Here is a 23,804-nt window from a genome sequence, read left to right on the forward strand (position 1 = left end):
TTCAAACCCTAGACATGGGTGTAGAAACCTTTAAACCTTTTCTTTTTTATTTATGTTTCTTTTTTATATATTTTTACAAATAACCATACAATAACGAAAATTTATAAATTATAAAAACGAAAATATATTTTATATATATTGTAATTCATAAAAAAGGAAAGTTCACAAAATAATCTTGATTTTATAAAAGATAATCTTAAACAACAAAATATATATTTTAAAAGTATTAAGAATTTTATTTTAATAAATCTATTTTCAAAATATAACAAAATAATTTAAATAAAATAAACTAAGATACCTTTAATGAATAAAATTTATTTTAATTTTCCCTTTTATATTATTCAAATAACATATGTGATAAATAAATTATTTATAAATCTTAAAACAAAAATATTATATATATAATGTGTTTTCATAAAAAGGAAAGCTTAGAAAAATAAATTTGATATTAAAGTAAAGAAATAATTTTCATTTTTTAAATTTATCGGTTATATTTTTATGCAATTTTGTACCTATCTTCACTTTATTTATTCATTTTTTCTTTTGCAAATTAACATATAAAAAATTTCTAAAAAAAATCAAAAATATATTTATACATCCATGATGAAGAACCAAAAAGTGTGTAACTAAACCAATATAATAGTTAGATTAAAAATAGTTATACTTTAATTTTACTGATTATATGTAACACTATATATCCAAAAAGTGAGTAACTAAACCAATCTAAATTTTTTATACAAAGTCAAACGGAAAATAAAATAAAATATTTTATTTATAGTAATATTTTATACATATAAATTATAGAACGACTCAACATATTACTAAACAAATATGAAATTCTCAATTAAAATTATAAATATATTAACCAACTATTAAAATTATGTATTTTGTATTAACTTATGCATAAGGTTTCAAAAGACTATTATTGTTATATTTATTTATGTAATTTTGAATCGGTCAACACTTTAGTTTACTTTTACTATTTGATTTTCACAACAACATATATTAAATTATACATAATCTTGCTAAAATATATTTACAAATCTAAGAAATGAATCAAACTACATCAAAATAAAAAATTAATCAAAATTTTAATATGTATAACAAAAGTATAGTAGTTGAATCAGATAAGTAAATGTTATCTAATATATCCGAATAATAACCAAACAGTTAAAATATTATATATCCAAAATTATACGTCTAATTAAAATAACATAATGTTATTTAAAATAAACTATTTATATTGATTACAATATATATAAATAAGAGAATAATTAAAAAATTAAGACAAATTATTACTAAAACTATTATAATATATTTACTTTATAAATATTTATACTCGTGCATGAACACGTAAAATCACCTAGTTAATTATATTATATAGTATTTTAAATTTTTTTACTTAGAAGCAAATTTGGTCCAACTTTGTGCTTTTATTTTAATTGTATTGATGTCAACACATTCTTTATATATTATCGCAAAACAATTTTAATATACGTGCTAAGGGCATCTCCAACCACACTCTATTTTTCACTTTAAAATATAGTTTAGAGTAAAAATACTTCAATGATACTATATTTCTCAATAATATAGTGAAAAATAGGTTTACTCCAAACATAAAATAACTTGTTTTTTTGTTCATCACTCTATTTTCTACTCTAAAATAGGTTTACTCCAAACATAAAATAACGTGTGAATGATTTTTATAGTCATTATAAAATTATATTTAAATTATTAAAATAATTACAATACATGTCATCTATTATCTGGTCCAGAATCTTAAGATATAGAATATATATTTTTATTAAAGTAACCATAATACTAATTTACAATCTACAAAAAATCATTTAAAAAACTACGAAATTAGAAATTACCTATTCTGGTTTAATATATATATATATATGATAATTAATAATGTTGAATATTCAATATTTTATAACAATTTGTGTATACTTTATCATTATGTTTACTTTTATATTTAACTTGGATTAGCTTTGAAATAAAAAAATTTAACCAATTGCATAAAGTCGGCTAAACTAAATGTAGATTAAGAAATGTAGATTTAGGATTATATATGTATGTTTTGATATCAGTTATAACCGATCTGGCTCGGTTATCCAGACATGTTTATAACAGTTCGGGTATATTATTATTTTGGTTCGGATTATCGGTCGAGTTTTTCTGGTTGGGATCAAATGGCAGTGGCCACGTTTTCTTCTGATTTTTTTCCTTTTAAAAATATTCAAATAACAAGTCCGAAAATATTGTTGCTTCCAGTCTATAAGATTGTGGGACTGAGCCTGTGCCTTTGTAAATCCGATAATACGGTTTTGGTTAGTTTAATATTACGTACTATTGTATAATCATAACCATCGAATGGAAAGATATAAAATATAATAAAGTTACTGAATATTTAAAGTCGGTTGAACAAAAAATTGTGGATATACTTTTGGTATGATGGAATATATTTTACAGAATCACTATATTTTAAAGTTATTTAATTAATAAACTAAAAATTTGAAGTATATTAATTACTGAGATATTTATTAAAAAATAAATGACATGATTTAAATATATCTATAAAAGAGAATTTTAATTTTTCTTATAACTAATTCAGCATTAGTTTTCAAAACTTTCATAATATATAACAATAATATATTATATAAAACCCAAATTATAGATCAAACTCATTTATTACATAAATATTTTAACGTCATTTTTATTAATTCAATATTAAAAAGTCTCCTTATTTAATATAATGAAAATATTTTCTCGGGAAATATAATGAAAATATAGAAAATTGATTTAATGGATGTTTGATGCATATTTTTATTTGTATTGTCATCAACATAAACAGACTCATATTGACTCTGTAGACCAAACGGATGACTCCACATCCATGTAAACGACGTAAGACAGTTGACTCCTGACACTGCGTGCTAGGCTATCATTTTTTGAATTTTGCGTTTGTCGTACATGAATGATTATTGAGTTAAAGGAAGTTTTCTTTCAGGATTTTGATATTTCTAAATAACTTACAAAAGCGGGCTATTCTTTTAATTTTCGGAAATTTGCCAATATGGAACTAAATCTCTAAAGTATTGTCCCCTTAGAACTAAATTCTCTAACCTTGTCCGTATAGAATTAATTCTTGTCCCCTTAGAACTAATACTTTGTGAATATACTGTTTTGTCCTTTTCTTTATAATATAATTAATAAAATTTTAAAAACTATATGAATTAAAAAGGAAATACTTAATTAAATAAAAATAAGGCAGTTTTTTCCCAACTCTCGGTCCCGTTCTCTCCGACTCTCTTTCCCAATCGAGAGACGATTTCTTTCTCGCCGGCGACACCTTCCGCCTCTGAGATTCTTGGTTCGTCGGAGAGCTTCAACGAGGAGTCACATAGCTTCTCCCTCCTCCTTCTTGCGTATTTCCTCTGTTAGTGCCACCGGTTAGATTATCGTTCTTATCTCCGTCGCCGCCGACGATCGAAGCTGCTCAAGCTTGGGAGTAGCTTCTCCTCCCCGATTAAGGACGATTAGTTTCACAGTTGTTTTCTTTTGCTCTTCCTTCATCTCGGTTCTGACAATTTGAAGGTTAGGCTTTGAAATCCCCGTTACGATTTTGCTTTTTTTTTTGTTTGTTCTTTATGTTTATTTGCATGTACTACAAATTGTACTAGATAGAGAGTTAGTTTAAAACACAAATCGAAACAAGTTTATGGTTTTCAGAGGCGGAATGTGGTTGAGTGGGGTGTGAGATTGGCTTGTTGTTGAGGTGATTTTGAGTTCTAGTTTGTTTGGTATCGGCTTTATTAAGGTTTAGAATTCATAATAGACTTGAAAAAGCTAATGACTTTGACATGCTTTAGACATCGATTTTACATACTTGTTTTGGGATCGAGTTTGTTATTTGAATTGAATTTGTCGATAGTGTGTAGTCTTTTGTTATTCATTTGGTGCGTAGCTTTGACTCTGTTTTATTTTAGAGGTAAACACATTTGCTAGTTGATTATATTTTGTTTCGATTTGTGTTTCTAAGTAGTTTTGAATTGTAAAAAACTAGTTAAATGTGAGATGGTTATATTTGGTTCGCTGTTAACTTATGGAATTCATGTTTTTTAGGAATGGCTCACCAGTTTCCTAAACGCATTCTTCAAGAAGGTGCTGAGACGCAGATGGATAAGATTAACAACACATGTAGAAGGACGCTTCTGAAGGCGGTAAAGGTGGCTCTGAAAGATGAGTATGAGGAAGTTTTGAAAGACCCTGTCTTCGGGCCTCTTCTGGCGATCATAGAGAACAACCTCATCTACTCAGGGAAGATTATTCACAGCTTCATGTGCAAGCAGCTCAGGGTTTCCAAGCTTCACGAGCTGTGGTTTATTTTTGCGAAGAGGCCTCTTAGGTTTTCTATGCAAGAATTTTATGCTGTGACTGGATTGAAGTACAAAGAGGAACCCGACGTAGACTTCATTAACTGGAAGAATGATAAGGGGTTCTGGGCTAATGCGCTGAAGACCAATGCGAAGATCAACTTATATACTATAAGGGATGAGCTCCTTAAGGTGTGTAACGAGTGGTCGTATGTGGACAGAGTGAGGTTAGTGTATCTGTCCATTATACAATCATTCCTCATGGCTAAGGATTGGAAAGTGTATATCCCTCAAGAATACATCCGCTTGGTGATGGATTTTGAGAAATTGAGGATGTATCCTTGGGGTCTTCGCGCTTATGATGAGCTGATTGCATCAATACTCAGAGCAAGAGAAGATGTGCATACGAAGAACAGCTACGTGTTGGATGGATTCTCATATGCGTTTCAGATATGGATTATGGAGGCAATTCCAGACATTGGTTCTATGGTGGGTAAAAAATAAAAAAAAAACGTGAAGAAAATGAGATGTAGGAATTGGAAAGGTAGTGGTAAAGTATCCTACCAAGATATCACCAGCCTAGAGTCCCACTTTGATAAGGTAACTGATATTTCTTCTTTAAATATTGAGTTCAATAAATGTTCAATGTAAGCTTAGTGTTTTGTTTGTTCTTGCAGGGAGAGCTGTTCACATTTATATCATCTACTGGTGATTTCGATGTGATTGCTGATACTGAGTTCCTTAGGGAAGATGAAAAGAAGGACGAAAGAGTTGGTCGTATTGTTGAATTGATCAATGCGAAACAAGACTGGACGCATTTCGATTGGGAAGTTGAGTCTTTGCCTGCACATATGGACCTTTCTGATTCAGAACAAGATGAACCGGCTGATGTTGCAGAAGAACCGTCAGCTGTTGCAGAGGAACCGACTGTAGTTGCAGGGGAACCGGCTGTTACTGCGAAAAGAGGCAAGCGCAAGCTAATTGATCCTGGTGCCGAGTCTCGAAAGAAACAACTGCTTTGTCAACGTGCGGCTGAACACAACAGTGGTGTCTCTAGTGAAATGAAGACCTTCATTGAAGGTTTGTTCACCGCTTCTTTCAACTCTTTTAAGGAAGTGGTGCAGAAGGACATACATGAGCGTTTTGACAACGTTGCCAATGAGGTGGCTCAACTCAAGGAACAAGTCTCTCAGCTTAAGGGTCTATCGGAAACAGTGGGAAAAGGCAACACATCTGAGATTCTCTCTCCTTCAGCAACAATTGGAAAAGACCAAGGACCATCATCTCATAGTACGGGTCCTCCCGCAGCAAAGGGAAAAGGCAAGGCATCTGCAAATGTGGATCCTCCTCCGGTTCGTCGTAGCCCTCGGCCAGTAAGAGAGGTAACCAAAAAATGAAGCTCTGTGTATTTTGCTATGTCGACTCTTTTGATGTAATGTCCTTGTATTGTAATATGTAATATATCGGCTTGTATGAACTAATGATGATGACTTGTGGGATTGACTATTTTGTAATGTACTTTTTTATATTTTGCTATGGACTGTCTTTTTAGTATTAATGTTATGCTTGTTTTTATTAACAGGATGTTCAAACTGATGAAAATGAAATGATGGATTTTTTGAAGAATTTGACCAAATCAGCGAGATGTGTAGATAAGGGGACCCAAGACTCTTTACAAGAAGCCATGGGAAACCTTTCTCAAGCATCTCATGTTAAAGGTTTTGATCCTTCACAACATCTGGATGGTGATGAACCAGCTGACTTTGCCACTCCACTGTCTTCGTTTAAGCCTGCGGATTGGAGACCACCTACTCTGAAAGACGTGGACTCACTTGAGGACCGGATACATGATCCCGATTACTCACTAGTGTTTGTCCCTGAGGCATTATGGGGCAAACTTGTTGACTGGACCAAAACTTTCAAGTAAGTTGATATTTTTAAATTTTTTTAACAATTCTACCATTTTGATACTAAATTTCGTAATGCAGAGAACTAAAAATTGGACCATCTATGCTCACAAATGAGTTAGTATCTCGTGTCAGACCTTCAGAGTGGCTCCTGAATAAGGTCAGTTATTACCTTGTTCCTTTTTATTTTGTGTACACAAACTTACATTCTTTTATCAAATTATGCATAGGAAATTGATGGTATGATGTGGTTATTCACTGAGAGGACTTCCTTGCGGCGATGGTTTCCAAATAAAGTAGCCTTCATGACATGCTTGTTCAGTAATCAAATTACGAACTCTTACAACGAGTATAAGAAGGACAAGAAGAAATTCAAAGTGGGCGGACTGCTACAACAGTACGGCATTGGCGAACTTCCAGCACACGGACGAACAAGACTAATGTGGGATCTTGATGTTAACCGCATGTATGTCCCCCTAAATGTTGGTAAGCACTGGATCTCTATGTGCGTCAACTTTGTTACTCGGTCGATAGAGGTCTTTGACTGTGAGGGACTGAGACACCCCGGTGCAGTGGAGCCATTTGCAGTTCTCATCCCTAGAATTGTCAAAGCCATTCAGTCTTCTAAGAGTCGACAGTATCAAGTCAAGCAGTATACCGTCTCCTACGTCTCAATGCCCTTCTTATTGAACAAAAGTAGCAGTGACTGTGGAGTATATGCCTTGAAGCACATTGAATGCCATCTTCTAGGCTTGGACTTTTCCCTGGTGAATGACAACAACATTCGTGAAGCGCGGCAGAAGATTGCTTATGACCTATGGGAAGCTGCTATTGATCCTGTCCTTATTGAAAGGATGGCAAAATTCACTCCCCCGAAGACAATTTCAAGTGCTCTAGTGGAACTTGAATAAAATTCTTTCTGTTATGACTTGTGTAGGAAGTATATTGTTATTTGGTGATTTTATTTGACTCTTTTAGTTACCATTTTACTCCTTTAGTTACTACCTTATTTCACTGTTTTATTTGACTCTTGAAGTTGCTTTCTCTTTACTTTTTAGGTGACAATATGAAACCCTATCTATACCCTAAATGATTGATATGCGATGTCCTAATTCTTATCAAAACATAACCGAAATCTAAACCTATCTATACCCTAAATGGCATTAAAGTAGGACAAACTATATTAAACCTTATACCTTAAATGACACTAAAGAAGACAAACGATTTCAAACCTATACCCTAAATGACACTAAAATACCACAATCTATTTGGTGCCAAAATTTATCAACACAATCATTAGTAATCTGAAAAATTCATAATAATCAAAACAAATCTTTATAATGAAAACACATACAAGTTGACCATATGTGCCGATCCGATTAGAAACATTGTAAACCCTAATTATATTGCTTATATAAGATCATAAAGCGGCCACAAACACTACATCTTGCGGTGTTTTTTTCTCCTACTTGTTCTTAAAAAATCTCTCCTCAAAAGAGAATGACGAACACGAAATACCATGGAGCGATCCCTTCCAGATGCTGGTGTGGAAAGAAGATTGTCACTTATGTTTCAAAAACGGAAGAGAACCCATACAGACGATTCTTCAGATGTGAGATTGGTTTACAGGTAAATCTGATAATTCATTACTTCATATTCTTCTATATGTCAATTGATTTGTTTTGTGTTTTGAAACAGAGAAAAAAAGAAAATCATCTTTTTAAGTGGGTGGACGAGGCTCTGCTTGATGAGATTGAAAGGATGTCTGAGCATCAGGCGAGAGTTGCTGAGGAAATTGAAGATCTGAGAATTTCCATGAAGAAGACAGTGCAGGAAGAAGTTATGAACCATAAGCATTCGCTTGATGTAGGTTGCGTAGGAACCCTTTTCAGTTTGTTATGTCTCTGGTCCAAATGTGATTGATATTGTAATGGTTCTCTGATTCAAGTTACATTTTCAAATATTGAGCCAATCTGATTTCCAGTTTTATTGTCGTGTTATGAACAACGTTATCAAACAAACCTAATTTTCATAGTCTCTGAAACATAGTATCCTAAAAAATGTGAAACATAACTTGCATAAATCAAGATGAACAAAGCTGAAACATAACTTTGATAGTCTCTGAAACATAACTTGCATAAATCAAGATGAATAAAGCTTGCGTAAACAGAACTTGCATAAAGTCTGAAACATAGTAACCCAAAAAAAACCGGAAACATAACTTGCATAAATCAACATAAACAAAGCTTGCATGAAACGAACTGAGTATCCTATATTGCTCGATCACATGTTCTCCTATCGTGCCCTCGAATCCCACATATGCTACATTTGCGACCTTTAGAGCCTTGATTTCCTTGTGACGAACGGATCTTATCTTCGGCTGTCTCGTATCTGCGTTTCTTTCTTCTACCTGCAGCTCGTCTAGACTCTGGAGGAAGGACTTTCGTCTGCTCCACATGAGATGGAACAGTCCAAGCATCTTCAGGGACACCAATAGGATTTATGCTTTCTTCATAAGCCGTGCGCCATGACGCAGTAGTGTATATGTCGTCTGTGAGTGTGTGTGCTTGTATTCCAACACTGAAGCCTGCTTTTATGGCGTGCCTGCATGGGATTTTCATCAGATCAAACTTCCCACAAGAACACGTGCGTCTGACCAAGTCAACCATGCAGTCAAAAGTGTCACCTTGAACCAAAAACCTGTCATCGCTAATCGGGAAGACCTTAAACTTTTTACCCTTCTCAATCCTTCTGTCTATCTTCTTCTCCACAGCAATGGTCAGTGGCTTCGAGTGCTTAGAACTTAAAGTTCTACGTTGGAAAAACCATCGAGTCATCATTTCCCTAATGCTGTCCATTAGAGGTATTACTGGAAACTCTCTAGGCGTACGCAAAGCAGAATTTATCGACTCCGCAGGGTTAGTAGTGTTGATATCATACCTGTAACCCGGGAATTGACAACGAGCCCACTTCCTCACATCGGCTTCTATTAGATAATTTCAAATTTCAGGACTAATAGAGTAAATAGCAGTGAATAGCTTACGAAAATCAGCAGCTCGATAAGCTTTAGAAGCCTTTGCAACCAAACCAGCCACACCTTTCCCACTAAAATATGTTACGACATTATTCAGCAAGTGGTGAATGCAAATTCCGTGATGAGCTTGCGGGTACACGTTAGCAATAGCTTTAGCAATCGAGGAATTCCTATCAGACAAAAAAGCTAAACTATGCTCGTCAGCAATGACCGCATTAAGTTGTCTCATAAACCAGTTCCACGCAAGGTCATTCTCTGAGTCGACAATTCCAAATGCAATAGGATATAAATTAGAGTTTCCATCTAATGCAGTAGCAACCAGTAATACCCCTTTGTATTTGCTCTTCAAGAACGTCCCATCTACAACAATAACTTTCCGAATTGCAACATAGAAACCGCGAAGACTCTGACCAAAGGAGATGAAGAGGAATCTGAATCGCCCTTCAGAATCCCTTTCATAAGACGTGTGTGACCCTGGATTAGCTTCCCTCATCATGTGCAAGTATTTGGGAATTTTTTTCATAGCCTTCCTCTGGAAGGCCTTTCACTTTGTTGATTGCATACTCACGTGCATCCCATGCCAAAGAATAGGATATCTCAAGTCCATGTTCTCAACGCATATACTGGACTATATCATTAGATCTCGGCCCTTCTTTAGCAGTTTCATACATATGCATAACCAGAGTACCAATTGTTTTTGCTGAAGCTGTCCGAACAGAACCCTTCTGTGACACCCGTCACTTTCGAAATAGTAAGAATAATTCGATAAGTACAAATATCTTAAATATCCATATATAAATATTTGAAAGTCAACATCCACGCTTGAATTCCATAATATAAAATAAAATCTGAAACATAAAGTACGACATAAACCGAGAGTCCGAAATACGAAATAACATAAACGATAAAAGCCCAAAGGCCTAGAGGCCCGATAACGATAAAAGCGATAAAACGATAGAAGCCCAAAAGCCCAATAGTAGTAAAAGCCCAAAAGCACCGGTCCGGTATAATCACTCCTGCTCGTCGGTCTCACCTGAAAGGGGGAAAGAAGGAGGGGTGAGCGACAGGGGAATCGCCCAGTGAGGTATGGGATGCTAAACCGCAAACCACTGACTCAGTTCATAGCACTACAACTATGTAGGCCTAGCTCTAGCATGAAGCAAACACGGTGTCTATTACACCACACAGAACAATCACATATGTCTAGTGGACTAGACACGCTACAACCAATGCGATAATAACATACCGCATTTCCTCATAAGGATATAAATATATATATATAACTCTACAGCGTTGTAAGTACAGTAGTCCACTCTGTACCCCCGCAATCTCCACAAACAAGCGGCCTAGTACATACGTCTCTGTACCCCGCTAAACACACGGCCTAGTACAGATATCTCCGTACCCCGCGATCTCTCAAACAAGGCGTAGCTAGCACAGACGTCATGTGCCCCCGCAATCACACGGCCTAGTACAAACGTCTCTGTACCCCGCAAATTCCGTGGCCTAGTGCAGATACCTATGCACCCCGCAATCTCAACACATGGACTAACATATATACATATATATAATTAACAGTTTTTAGCAGCAATCATTTCAATCAACCGTTGAATCCTCTATTATCCTATTTCCGGTTTAACAATCAATATCAATAACGAACAACCAAGACTCTCAAACAGACTCGATTCAAAGAGACGGATCCATGTTTCGAAACTAAACTTTCCATAATGGTAGTACTAAACTAGCTCGGGATTTAACGGAGTAGCCCTCACCTTAGCAATGAAGAGAAGTGGTATATATGAACTCCAGCTGCTCAAATGGACTCCAAATCTGAAATCAGATCAAAATTTCGAGTCAGAACGCCTTTCGAACGGTTTAAAACGGGTATTTACGGAAAAGTCAACCCGCTGGTCAAAGATCAATTATTTAATTAATTATTTAATTAATTAATTAATTAATTAATCCGGTTTATCCTAACCGATTTCCAATTGATTTAAACCGACCGGTTTAACCTAACCGAATTGAAATCAATTTAAACCGGCTAACCAACCGGTTAACCGAGTCAACCGAGTTGACTCACCGGGTCGACTCGGCCGAGTTGGCGAGTCTCCGGCGAGTCACCGGTGGCGGTCACCGGCGACAACGGCGGAGATCCGGCGGTGGCTTACCGGAAAGTTGGCCGGCGGCGACGGCGGAGCTGCGGCGGAGGACGGTGGGCCGGCGGCGGAGTTGCGGCAGAGAACGGTGGTCCGGCGGCGGAGTTGCGGCGGACGGCGGCGGCGCGTGTGTTTCACGCGCTCGCCGAGGCGAATCTTCGGGAGGCGCGTGCGGCTTCGTCCGGGCTCCGATTGAGGCGTGGTTGGTGTCTACGGCTTCGTCTTGACGAGAGGAACACGATGATGGTGTTGGATGCACGAGATTCGCAACGGTTAGAGAGTTATCGGCGAATTACTAAACTGACGAAACTAAGCTTAACTGCATGGCGGTTTCCGGCGATTCTAAGCTGCAGCGAACGGTGGTGACGAGCTCAACGTGGTCACGGCACACGGTTGCTCCGGCGACGAGCTCAGGTGAGCTTTCTCCCTTCCTCTTCTTCCTCTCTCTCTCTCTTTCTCTCTCTCTCTCTCTCTCTCTCTCTCTCTCTCTCTCTCTCTCTCTCTCTCTCTCTCTCTCTCTAAAGAAAGGCAAAATGGCCTTTGGGGATAATTTGGGTCAAATTTTTTTTTTGGGGTCATTACATTTAGGGTCATTACAATTCTCCCCTACTTACAAGGAATTCGTCCCCGAATTCAATTCATAAGCTGTCATGCCCAATGTCAACCCGGAAAAGCTCCGGATAATCAATCCTCATCTGGGGCTCGGACTCCCAAGTCTCCTCCTGAATACCATCTCTCTCCCAACGAACTTTGACCAACATAGTCATCATACCATCATCTGCTCTCACTTGGCGATCCTATAGCTCTACTGGCTGACACGGTCACTGGGCGGCTGCTGCAAAATGAGCTCCGGTTCTCTCACGACTTTCCTCAAAACAGAAACATGAAACACGTCATGGAAATCTGATAACTCTTCGGATAAATCCAATCGGTAAGCAACTGCTCCAATTCGCTCCAAAATGGGATATGGTCCCATATATCTCGGTTTAAGCTTCTTCAGCTTCCGAGTCTTAGATCCTCCCTGAAATGTCCTCATTTTCAGGTATACCAGGTCGCCAACCTGGAACTCCAAATCTTTACGCCGCTTATCTGCATAACTCTTCTGACGGTCATGGGCTTCCCTAAGCCGTATCTTAAGCATCTCAACCTGCTCAACTGTCTCTTGAACCATTGCAGGTTCTATCTCACGTCGCTCCCCCACTTCGGTCCAACAAAGCGGTGTGCGACAAGGCCTACCATAAAGGGCCTCATATGGTGCCATCTTAATGCTCGAGTGATAACTATTATTGTAGGCGAACTCCGTTAGGGGTAGGTACTTTGCCCAACTCCCTTCCCAATCCAAAACACAAGCTCTAAGCATATCCTCCAAAGTCTGAATCGTCCTCTCTGACTGACCGTCTGTCTGTGGGTGATAAGCCGTACTCATATGCACTTTCGTCCCAAGCGCCTTTTGGAAGGCTCTCCAAAATTCGGACGTAAACTTTGTATCTCGATCTGATACAATGCTGACAGGAACTCCATGCAATCTCACAATCTCGCTGATGTAAGTCTGTGCTAACTGATCAGCTCTGTCCGTCTTCTTAATAGCTAGAAAATGGGCTGACTTGGTAAGTATATCCACGATTACCCAGATGGCATTCTTTCCACCTAAGGTGGTTGGCAACCCCGTCACAAAATCCATAGTTACCATGTCCCATTTCCACTCTGGCAGTGGCAGGTTCTGCAATAACCCGCTAGGCACCTGATGCTCGGCCTTGACCATCTGACACGTCTGACAATGCGATATAAATGAAGCAACATCCCTCTTCATGCCAGGCCAATGATAATAACGCTTGAGATCCTTGTACATCTTGGTGTTTCCTGGATGAATAGAGAAACGCGAGTGGTGTGCCTGCTGCAAGATTTCCTTTTTTAACAACTCATCATTAGGCACACAAACCCGGTTCCGATACATGAACATCCCACTCGAAGCTGTATGATATCCAATATTCTCAATCTTGATCTGCTTACACAAAGCCTTATCAGCATCCTGAGCCTTACGCACTTTCCATAACAAATCTGCTTGCTCCACAGCCTCGAGGCCAACTGCCTCACCTTCCACGGTAGTGGCACACAATCTGAGACTAGCAAGTGTCCTAGTAAACTCTTGAACTTTCGAAATAGTAAAAATAATTCGATAAGTACAAATATCTGAAATATCCATATATAAATATTTGAAAGTCAACATCCACGCTTGAATTCCATAATATAAAATAAAATCTGAAACATAAAGTACGACATAAACCGAGAGTCCGAAATACGAAATAACATAAACGATAAAAGCCCAAAGGCCTAGAGGCCCGATAACGATAAAAGCGATAAAATGATAGAAGCCCAAAAGCCCAATAGTAGTAAAAGCCCAAAAGCACCGGTCCGGTATAATCACTCCTGCTCGTCGGTCTCACCTGAAAGGGGGAAAGAAGGAGGGGTGAGCGACAGGGGAATCGCCCAGTGAGGTATGGGATGCTAAACCGCAAACCACTGACTCAGTTCATAGCACTACAACTATGTAGGCCTAGCTCTAGCATGAAGCAAACACGGTGTCTATTACACCACACAGAACAATCACATATGTCTAGTGGACTAGACACGCTACAACCAATGCGATAATAACATACCGCATTTCCTCATAAGGATATAAATATATATATATAACTCTACAGCGTCGTAAGTACAGTAGTCCACTCTGTACCCCCGCAATCTCCACAAACAAGCGGCCTAGTACATACGTCTCTGTACCCCGCTAAACACACGGCCTAGTACAGATATCTCCGTACCCCGCGAACTCTCAAACAAGGCGTAGCTAGCACAAACGTCATGTGCCCCCGCAATCACACGGCCTAGTACAAACGTCTCTGTACCCCGCAAATTCCGCGGCCTAGTGCAGATACCTATGCACCCCGCAATCTCAACACATGGACTAACATATATACATATATATAATTAACAGTTTTTAGCAGCAATCATTTCAATCAACCGTTGAATCCTCTATTATCATATTTCCGGTTTAACAATCAATATCAATAACGAACAACCAAGACTCTCAAACAGACTCGATTCAAAGAGACGGATCCATGTTTCGAAACTAAACTTTCCATAATGGTAGTACTAAACTAGCTCGGGATTTAACGGAGTAGCCCTCACCTTAGCAATGAAGAGAAGTGGTATATATGAACTCCAGCTGCTCAAATGGACTCCAAATCTGAAATCAGATCGAAATTTCGAGTCAGAACGCCTTTCGAACGGTTTAAAACGGGTATTTACGGAAAAGTCAACCCGGTGGTCAAAGATCAATTATTTAATTAATTATTTAATTAATTAATTAATCCGGTTTATCCTAACCGATTTCCAATTGATTTTAACCGACCGGTTTAACCTAACCGAATTGAAATCAATTTAAACCGGCTAACCAACCGGTTAACCGAGTCAACCGAGTTGACTCACCGGGTCGACTCGGCCGAGTTGGCGAGTCTCCGGCGAGTCACCGGTGGCGGTCACCGGCGGCAACGGCGGAGATCCGGCGGTGGCTTACCGGAAAGTTGGCCGGCGGCGACGGCGGAGCTGCGGCGGAGGACGGTGGGCCGGCGGCGGAGTTGCGGCGGAGAACGGTGGTCCGGCGGCGGAGTTGCGGCGGACGGCGGCGGCGCGTGTGTTTCACGCGCTCGCCGAGGCGAATCTTCGGGAGGCGCGTGTGGCTTCGTCCGGGCTCCGATTGAGGCGTGGTTGGTGTCTACGGCTTCGTCTTGACGAGAGGAACACGATGATGGTGTTGGATGCACGAGATTCACAACGGTTAGAGAGTTATCGGCGAATTACTAAACTGACGAAACTAAGCTTAACTGCATGGCGGTTTCCGGCGATTCTAAGCTGCAGCGAACGGTGGTGACGAGCTCAACGTGGTCACGGCACACGGTTGCTCCGGCGGCGAGCTCAGGTGAGCTTTCTCCCTTCCTCTTCTTCCTCTCTCTCTCTCTCTCTCTCTCTCTCTCTCTCTCTCTCTCTCTCTCTCTCTCTCTCTCTCTCTCTCTCTCTCTCTCTCTCTCTCTCTCTCTCTCTCTCTTTTAAAGAAAGGCAAAATGGCCTTTGGGGATAGTTTGGGTCAAATTTTTTTTTTTGGGGTCATTACATTTAGGGTCATTACACCTTCCTTTTGGATGCAGCACATGAATGATGAGGTACATACTTTTTGATGATAAAATAAGATGAACCAGGTAACCCCTCTGCACGAACACGCCAGCTGCAATCATCATCTGCGCAACGAATGTACCACATTTTTTTATCCGACTTGACAAGCTTATAGTCGAAATTATGTTTCATTGCACATATTTCGAATGCTGCCTTCAAAAGCGTTTTCGAAATAAAATGTTGACCCTCCTTCACAAAATCCACCAAAGAAAATCGAACATCATTTCCATTGGTCTTCTCTTTGTCACACCATTCAACCTCTTCTTGTGAATCCATAGTTCAGATAGGAAAAAATTAGAGAAGAAGAAAAAAAAAAGAAATCGTTAGACAACGATGAAGAAGACCCCAATTTAGGAAAAATAACAATTAAAAAAGGAAAACAAAATGTTTAAAAGATTTAGAGAATATTTCATAACCGTTTTTACCAAGATTTCCGGATTTTGTTTACTAACCGTTATAGAACTTGCATTCTACCAATTTAGAAAATAGAATAATAAATATGATGTTATATACTACTACAATACATATAAAGACATGTTGTAGATTGTATTTTCTTGCGTGGTTTATAATAAAGAATGATTTAGATTTTATTTTCTAGCGCGGTTGATGAGATGACATTGTTTAGTGTTTTAAATCTACCAGAAATATAGAGCATAGAGGAAATCGTGAACTTCATATTCTGCCTTACTAGTTGTATACGTTTCCGTTATAATATGCAGCCTACATGCCTTAGAACATTGTGTTTCTTTCAGATTACGTATTCTAAACCGCCGTAGATGGCAGATATGGTTAACTAGCACATTTAGCCAATTTTTCAAATTATTATGTAAACATCTTTTGATGTCAAAAATATTTTTCTCACATGCACATGCTTATCTACATTAAGTTAACTATTTTTCCATATTTTTTTCCTTTGTAAAAAAAATCTTATGAATTTTTATATACAAAAAGGGTAGTCACTGTCCAAATGTGTGAAAAGTTAATTTAGTTCTAAGGGGACAATACTTTACAGATTTAGTTCCATATTGGCAATTTTGCCTTTAATTTTTGTGTCATGTATCTCAAATTCAAGTGATGTGAATTTAAAAGTAAGATCTCAAAATTTTAGAAGATTTTTTTCCAAATTTATCAACATGAATTGTAATGTATAAGATAATGTGGCATCCAAACTAGGGTTGGGAAAATAAACAGAATCAAAAAATCTGAACTGAACCTGACCCGATAAAAATGAATCCAAACCTATCCGAACCCGACATAAATACCGAATGGATCTTGTTTTACAGTATTTTGGGTTATAAATTTTACCCGATCCGAACCCAAACTCAAATGGATATTCGAATGAAACAAAAAAAATCAAAATCCCTAAAAATAATTTGTACCAAACTCGATCTCAGTCCCTAATATATATCCAAAATACACTAAGATATTATTAAGTACCTAAAATATTTAACTATTAGAAATTTAACTCAAATACTAAGTTTAATATATATATTTGGCATTTGGTTAATATTAATGTTCTTATGTTTCAAAAATTGCATTTAAAGTGCAATTATGAATAAATTTGCTTCTCAAGTTTAAACAATGCTTTTAAAATTTTAAATGGTGTTTCGTAGGTTTATAGAGTTACTAATTGTTAATTTAATTTGTTTACATGAAATGTGATTCTTGTTCGCACAAGGCTTTGGTTTGTCATGATATGTCTAATGTTTTTACATATAGTTCAAAGAAGTGACTCGTTTGGTTGATAAACGAGTCTCCCAAAATTATCTTAAAAGACAACAATATGGTTTGAGGAAGTTACCTATAAAAATTAATAGAAAATATTAGATATATTGAGTTTAATCAAGTACAAATCAATATGTTTGGAATGGATAACCCGATTTAATATCTGAAACCGAAACTATTTTGGGTTTAACCGGCTCTTGAACATGTAACTAAACCCGAACCAAACCTGACCAAACCTGAACCTAATCCGACGTAAACTTTTATAATATCTGAATGGGGCTAAAATTCATGAACCCGAAAATCCGAAACCCGAATGAACCCGAACAGAAACCCGAATTGGTTCGATTCCCAGCCCTAATCCAAACTATTCATAATCAACCATTGTTTGTGATCAAATGCCAAATAAGATGTAAGAGATATTCATTTTCCTAAAAGCTTACAAATTCCTGTCAAATGTTTTTCTTTAGGATAGCATACAAGTGGCAAGTTCAATGCTAAAGTCTATCTTATTAAAATAGAAGTACAAATAAGAAATAACCCTAAAACTTATAACTTATTTATAAAGCAATACAACTAAAGTAATAAATAAACTTAAATCTAAATAAATTGTTTTCTTAAATCTATTCCACAACAACTTCATGATAAATATTACACATAATGCATATTAATACTATAAACCTTAATATGTAAAGCAGAAAATCTCTTTCCATAAATTTGTGGGTATTATACTTAACTATTTAATAATTTTTATTACATTTTTCAAAATTTTATTGTTAATAAAATCAATTAACAATATTTAAAAAATTTAAAGGATATGCAGTATTTGGGAATAAAAACTTAATAATGAGAACATATTAAAAAAGATCCATTTTACTTGATAATTCTAAATTTGGACCTAATTAATTTTTTCAAATAACCAATTTGACTAATCTATTTAATTGACGATATTGTTTTAGATGTATATAACTAAAATGCTATTAGAAAATTATTTTTAAATTACGTATGATATTACATATTTTCAATTGAATTTTACCTTAAATTATTTTTCTTTAGTAAGGATTTGAAATATTAGATTTGGTACTAACATGTACATTTAAGTATTAGTATTAAAAAAATTAAAAACACCTAAGATTTTTCTTATAAGAAAATTGTAATAAAGAAAGTTTCAAAAGAATATTATTCAAGTTTTGTATGTAAAGAAAAACATTTAGATAAGATAACAATGTTCTAAAAAAAAGTTCATATAAAATAAAAATCCTACATATATAAAGTTAATTTGATAATAATATGAATACAAGAAATGCAATTACTCATTCTAACAAATTACTCATTTTAATAAGTATAATATAAATATTTTAGTGTTAAAAATGGATGACGAATATTTATATATCGGGTTGAAAAATTAAAAATTAAGACTACTTATATAACGGGTTGGAAATTTAGAAAAACTTATAATTTAAGACCAAACACCTATCAAAACATCTCAAATATTATTTTCGCATATAAATTTTAGTTTATGGAAAACACACACATAAACTAAAAATATATATTTTAATTATTATGCGTAATGTCATAATAAAAATACATAATACGTGAATATATATATATATATTATATTATTTATAGAAAACAAAAGTATATTTCTAAAAAATGAAAAAGTGGTTTCTCTTTTTTACAGGGAACACAAATGTTGTAAATAATTTTTTCCAACGTATATCAAACTCGACCAATGAAAGGCTAGTAGCATTTCCTTTACCACTAGCCAACTCAATATCGGGAAAATAAAAATGATATCAGTCAAATAAAAACAAATATTCGCGTGATATTTACATTTACAGTTATATAAATAATTTTACTTTTACTATTAGTGGAATTATGTAACAGCAATATATGTATTATGTAATGTATTTTTGTGACCATTTTATTATCATTTTTATAGATTATATAATGGTGTAAAAATATTTATTTACATTACGTAAAAAAAAAACACCCGCCCGGTGGAGCGGGTTTCTAGTATATATTTTATCACACGAGTTCATGGGGCTGGTTTTACAGATGTTTAAGATACTTGCAATTATATAAAGATATTTTAAAATCCCAAATGTAAATGGGAATATATATATATACATCTGAGAATCGAAATCGAATCACATCTCTCACCAGCCAACAAAATGAAGTTTCCGAACGGTTACATAAATGGATGACGGCTTGTCATGATGTTCTTGTTTTGCATCATCCTTTCCATACTCTGTTTTATAGCCTTTGTTTTTCCTCAATCTTACAATAGATTCTTTTTTTTTAACACCGGTAACAATTACATCATCCTATAATATCTAGATATGGTGATCAACTACTTGCAATATATGTGATAACTTTTGTTTTTTTTTTTGTCAATCGTACAGTAGATTCTTTCAATTTTTTGGTATTCTACGATCTTTGTAGATAATTTTTTTTCTTTCATGAGTAATAATATTAAATTTTTATGAAAATAGTTATTTTGAAAACTTTGGTAAAAGTTAACCTTAGATTTGAATTTTTAGAGATTATAATTATAATTCACTTTATTGGAGCCAAACATAACCTACCTGATGGAATCAAACTCTCAGTTAGCGACTATTTCAGTTTATACAAAGTTTTACAAAAATATATCTACAAATTCAAGATGAAGGAATGAACTAAATTCCATGAATAAAATTAATCTGAATTTAGCGAGTTAGGCTCAAAAACAAAATTGTTTTAAACTTGTAATTTTTTTTAAAAAACTGTATACTTTCTTATATGTTATTTTGAAATAAATAGGAAAAACATTATTCAATTGGTATTAGTTTAGCTAAGTTTATCTGTATTAATCATAATTTTAGTTAAATTCATGAATTACTGTAATATTTATATATTATCTGAGGTAGTATTTTTAAAAAATATGATTTTCTTTTAAAACAAATATCTAAATTACTTTTTAATAAGAAAAAACTTTTAAGCCACACACACACACTACAAGAAAACAGCGGCATACTGAGGGAAAAAATCGTCGGTATGTCGTCGGAATAAGGCTATTCCGACGATATACCGACGAAACAAATTGTCGGAAATAACTCCTCGGAAATTCATTTTTCCTCGGAAATCCCTCGAAAATTTCCGACGGAATTCCGAGGAACTGAATTTCCGAGGAAACTCCGAGGACCACTAGATCGTCGGAAAGTTCTTCGGAATATACCGAGGGAGGACTTCCTCGGTATATTCCGAGGAAATTTCCGATGGTCCAATCCTCGGAAGTTCTGAGGATATATATATATCTTCAAATTTTATTTATGGATATTTTCTTTTTGTATTAATGTAAAATATTCCCAAATATTATTAAGTAAAATGATAAATTAAAACTTGGTTATGGCATTATACATAATAATTTCATATGTTCTTGTGATTGATCACTCTTATGAATTAAGTAAGAGCGATACACAAAAAAATTAATTCCTTAATAATATTGTGTGATATGTTATTTTAAGAGAAAAAAGTGATATCAGTCTCCCTAATTTTATTTTAGATTAATTAGTCATCATAATTTTATTCCAGTTCATGAATCGGTTATCTGTTCTATTAAAATAGAAGTCACAACTTCTATATATGTGTAATGTTTTTAAAAATGGATCACCCTAGAAAGTCATGTTTCATTTATTTTTAATAAAATTTTGGCATCATTATTAAACTACTTCATATATTATCGACTATAATAACTAGTTTTCTATAAGATCGTAAGGAAGCAATTAATTTGTACTTTTAAGAATCTTGATCCATGTATTTTAATTATCTGAAAACACATGTAAACGAAACATATAATGTATTAGTTAATCTGCGACAAAATAATAAAGACATAAAAATATCATTCATAATCTAAAAATTGATTCTCTATTAAATGCAATGCATATTGTAGATCCTAAAATCCACACTAAGTATTTGATAATGATCGAGAGTTTAATCTGGAGAAGAAAAGATGATGTAGGCAACGATATCTTTAGAACACAACGATGTAATCAAATTCCAGTAGGCAAAGATGGATTTTATTGATGAATGAGATCGAATACAATAAGTGAAATGAGATCGAGCGTTGCAAACGAGATTGATAAGAGAAAAGACTTAAAGCTAGGTGAAAATAAGGTCGATGTGTATGTGTAGCTCTCTCTAGGGTTTTTCAACGTCCCCTCTATTGTCTACGGTCAATCTCTTCTTATAGTGGAGTGAATCTGCGATCTCCGTAACCGCTCCGCGATCTCCGGTTCTTCGAATCGATCTTTTCTTGCTCGTTGGAGTCGGGCTTCTTCATTGGTCGCGCGGCCCAAGTCACTTAGGCCCAATTACCTAGTTGACCAAAATTGGGTCCAACATTTGTCCCACAATCTCTTTTCTTCGGATTGAACGAAGAGAGATGATTAACATAGATTTTGTACATTGTTTCGCGCGCGTTTTTTGGTTTATGGGTGTAACGGCTATATGCGCCACCTTAGGGTGAATCATTAAATTTCTCAGGCTTAGCGATAGACCCGTTAGGGCTTACGATGGCTTATAAGTACCCGAGAGTGTTCCTTTTCTGTTTCAGTCTTGTCCTTTCTCTTCCTTTTGCGATCAAAGTATTTTAGTTGCCGAATTTTGATAAGATGGCTCCATCATTCTTTTGTCCTCTTCCGACGATCAAGGCTGACTGGCTCGAGGAGCTTTACACCGTTCACGATGTCGATCGGGCCGTCATAGTTGATTTGGCTTCTACGTCTGAGTCTCCAGACGCTGTTTGTGACGGATACGGTGGGCGTATCTCTCCTTCTTTGAGACATGTGGTCTGTTCTTTCCGATCCCGGAGCCTATTCTTAATATTTTGGCGGAGCTAGGTTTATCGCTTACTCAGATATGCCCCAATTTCTTGAGGCATATTTTGGCACTCCTGGTCAAGGCTTGCAAAGAAGGTCTATTGTTTGGTCTCGACGAGCTTCGTCACCTCGTTCTGATGAAGCAAAACAACCAAAACCCTGGGACCTTTCTTATGTCTCCCCGTCCAGGACGTCAAATCATACAGGGCGTCCCGTACCGTGATCAGAACTGGCGAGAGGAGTTTTTTGTCTTCAGGATCGATGAGGCGTCAGTGGGAAGCTTTGAATTCTCGAGGCTTCCCCGTTATTGGGCTGAGGACATAGGTGAGCTCCTCTTCGGTATTTTTGCTTTTCCTAATTTTTGCATGCGCGGATAGCTCTTGATTGATTTTGTCTTCTTTTTCGTTTGTTCTAGTTCATTCGAGGAGATCAGATATGACCGATGGGCTTCGGGGTTAATCGGATCTCTCCGGAGAGGTCTCTCAGATTGTTCCTCTTTTGACCATTCTCGAGTTCGAGCTGCTTTCTTGATGCCGGGCGGATCGGGTGTCACCCCGGAGATCGCGGGTGCTTCTGAGGATGAAGCGGAGCACTCTCAGGAGGAGGTAGAGGCTCCTTCTAGAAATCCTCCTCCTTCCGATAGGTTGGAGAGGCAGCTCGCGAGAAGGTCGTCGTTTCGTACCTCTAGAACTTCGTCAGCGGGCAAGTTCGTCAGCGGACTTCCTCCAATTTCGATTGTAGATTCGGATGATGAAGGTGCCCCTGGTGGACGTCAGTCTCCTGTTTCCTTGAGTCCCGGTTCTCAGGACGATTCCGTCGTTGTGGGTCGTAAGCGACGTCGATTATCGAAGGCTGCCATACCCGAGTCGTCTCGTTCAGGTCGAAAGTTGAAAGGTTGGAAGCTCATTCTTGAAGGCGATGGTCCCTTGTCTATGGATCAAGGCGTCCTTATTTATCTTTCTCAGCCTTATCCCGGAGAGGATGAGGCTTATGTCAAAGTGGATTCCGCGAGTTCCAAGGTTCGTCTTGCCGATCTATGTATGTACATACGTATTTTTCTCTGGAAATGTCGGGGTATTGACTTTGTTAATTCCAGGTTGTGGAAGCTTTTAACGAGTTTACCGTAACGATGGAGGATCGCATTCGTGCTCTCCGTAATGAGGGTGAGGTGGAGAAAGGAAAGGCCGAGGTTCAGAGGCTTACGGAGGATCTCCGAGTGGCCAAAGAAGAAACTAGGAAGAAGACGGGAGAGGCGATGCTCTTGAAAGATGAATGGCAGAGGGCTCATCGTGAAAGGGCAGCTTTTTAGACTGAGGTCGCCGCTCTTAGGGCCAAGGTCACGGAGCTCGAAACAGGTCGTGATCGAGACATCCGTAGGGGTTCTCGTGCTGCTCGTCGTGAAGTCGCCAATGGCTTCCGAGAGGTTCTTGCTTCCCTGGAGAAGAGGTGGGTTGACAAAAAGAATGAGGTGTCTGCCGATATTCAACTCCACGAGGTAGTCCCTAATCTTGATTTGTTGAACG

The 23,804-nt window shown here is 36.7% G+C and overlaps 4 protein-coding genes across 4 annotated transcripts; 3 read left to right on the forward strand and 1 right to left on the reverse strand.

The window, feature by feature from the left end:
• Positions 1–402: 402 nt before the first annotated feature.
• On the forward strand, positions 403–9,498 carry LOC106451486. Its single transcript, XM_013893417.3, has 2 exons — positions 403–4,979; positions 9,342–9,498. The coding sequence occupies exon 1, from the start codon at positions 4,131–4,133 to the stop codon at positions 4,881–4,883; it is 753 nt and encodes a 250-aa protein (XP_013748871.3). The 5' UTR covers positions 403–4,130; the 3' UTR covers positions 4,884–4,979; positions 9,342–9,498.
• Positions 4,902–7,197, forward strand: LOC125590385. Its single transcript, XM_048763940.1, has 5 exons — positions 4,902–4,979; positions 5,057–5,761; positions 5,962–6,302; positions 6,368–6,446; positions 6,517–7,197. The coding sequence occupies exons 1-5, from the start codon at positions 4,902–4,904 to the stop codon at positions 7,195–7,197; spliced, it is 1,884 nt and encodes a 627-aa protein (XP_048619897.1).
• LOC125590386 (uncharacterized protein At4g04775-like) lies at positions 7,787–8,209 on the forward strand. Its single transcript, XM_048763941.1, has 2 exons — positions 7,787–7,915; positions 7,985–8,209. The coding sequence occupies exons 1-2, from the start codon at positions 7,787–7,789 to the stop codon at positions 8,207–8,209; spliced, it is 354 nt and encodes a 117-aa protein (XP_048619898.1).
• Positions 8,557–9,813, reverse strand: LOC125590387. Its single transcript, XM_048763942.1, has 2 exons — positions 9,330–9,813; positions 8,557–9,272 (listed from the first exon to the last, which is right to left on the reverse strand). Exons 1-2 carry the CDS (start codon positions 9,811–9,813, stop codon positions 8,557–8,559), a joined length of 1,200 nt encoding a protein of 399 aa, XP_048619899.1.
• Positions 9,814–23,804: the final 13,991 nt, after the last annotated feature.

The sequence above is a fragment of the Brassica napus genome, chromosome C7 (genome assembly GCF_020379485.1).
Source record: "Brassica napus cultivar Da-Ae chromosome C7, Da-Ae, whole genome shotgun sequence".
Taxonomy (NCBI): Eukaryota; Viridiplantae; Streptophyta; class Magnoliopsida; order Brassicales; family Brassicaceae; genus Brassica; species Brassica napus.

Coding starts and splice junctions, on each gene's coding strand:
- LOC106451486 (XM_013893417.3), top strand. CDS start 4,131: ATGGCTCACCAGTTTCCTAAACGCATTCTTCAAGAAGGTGCTGAGACG.
- LOC125590385 (XM_048763940.1), top strand. CDS start 4,902: ATGAGATGTAGGAATTGGAAAGGTAGTGGTAAAGTATCCTACCAAGAT. Junction 6,303..6,367: donor GACTGGACCAAAACTTTCAA/GTAAGTTGATAT, acceptor TTCGTAATGCAG/AGAACTAAAAATTGGACCAT. Junction 6,447..6,516: donor CAGAGTGGCTCCTGAATAAG/GTCAGTTATTAC, acceptor AATTATGCATAG/GAAATTGATGGTATGATGTG.
- LOC125590386 (XM_048763941.1), top strand. CDS start 7,787: ATGACGAACACGAAATACCATGGAGCGATCCCTTCCAGATGCTGGTGT. Junction 7,916..7,984: donor GATGTGAGATTGGTTTACAG/GTAAATCTGATA, acceptor GTTTTGAAACAG/AGAAAAAAAGAAAATCATCT.
- LOC125590387 (XM_048763942.1), bottom strand. CDS start 9,813: ATGAGGGAAGCTAATCCAGGGTCACACACGTCTTATGAAAGGGATTCT. Junction 9,273..9,329: donor TTATCGAGCTGCTGATTTTC/GTAAGCTATTCA, acceptor ATTATCTAATAG/AAGCCGATGTGAGGAAGTGG.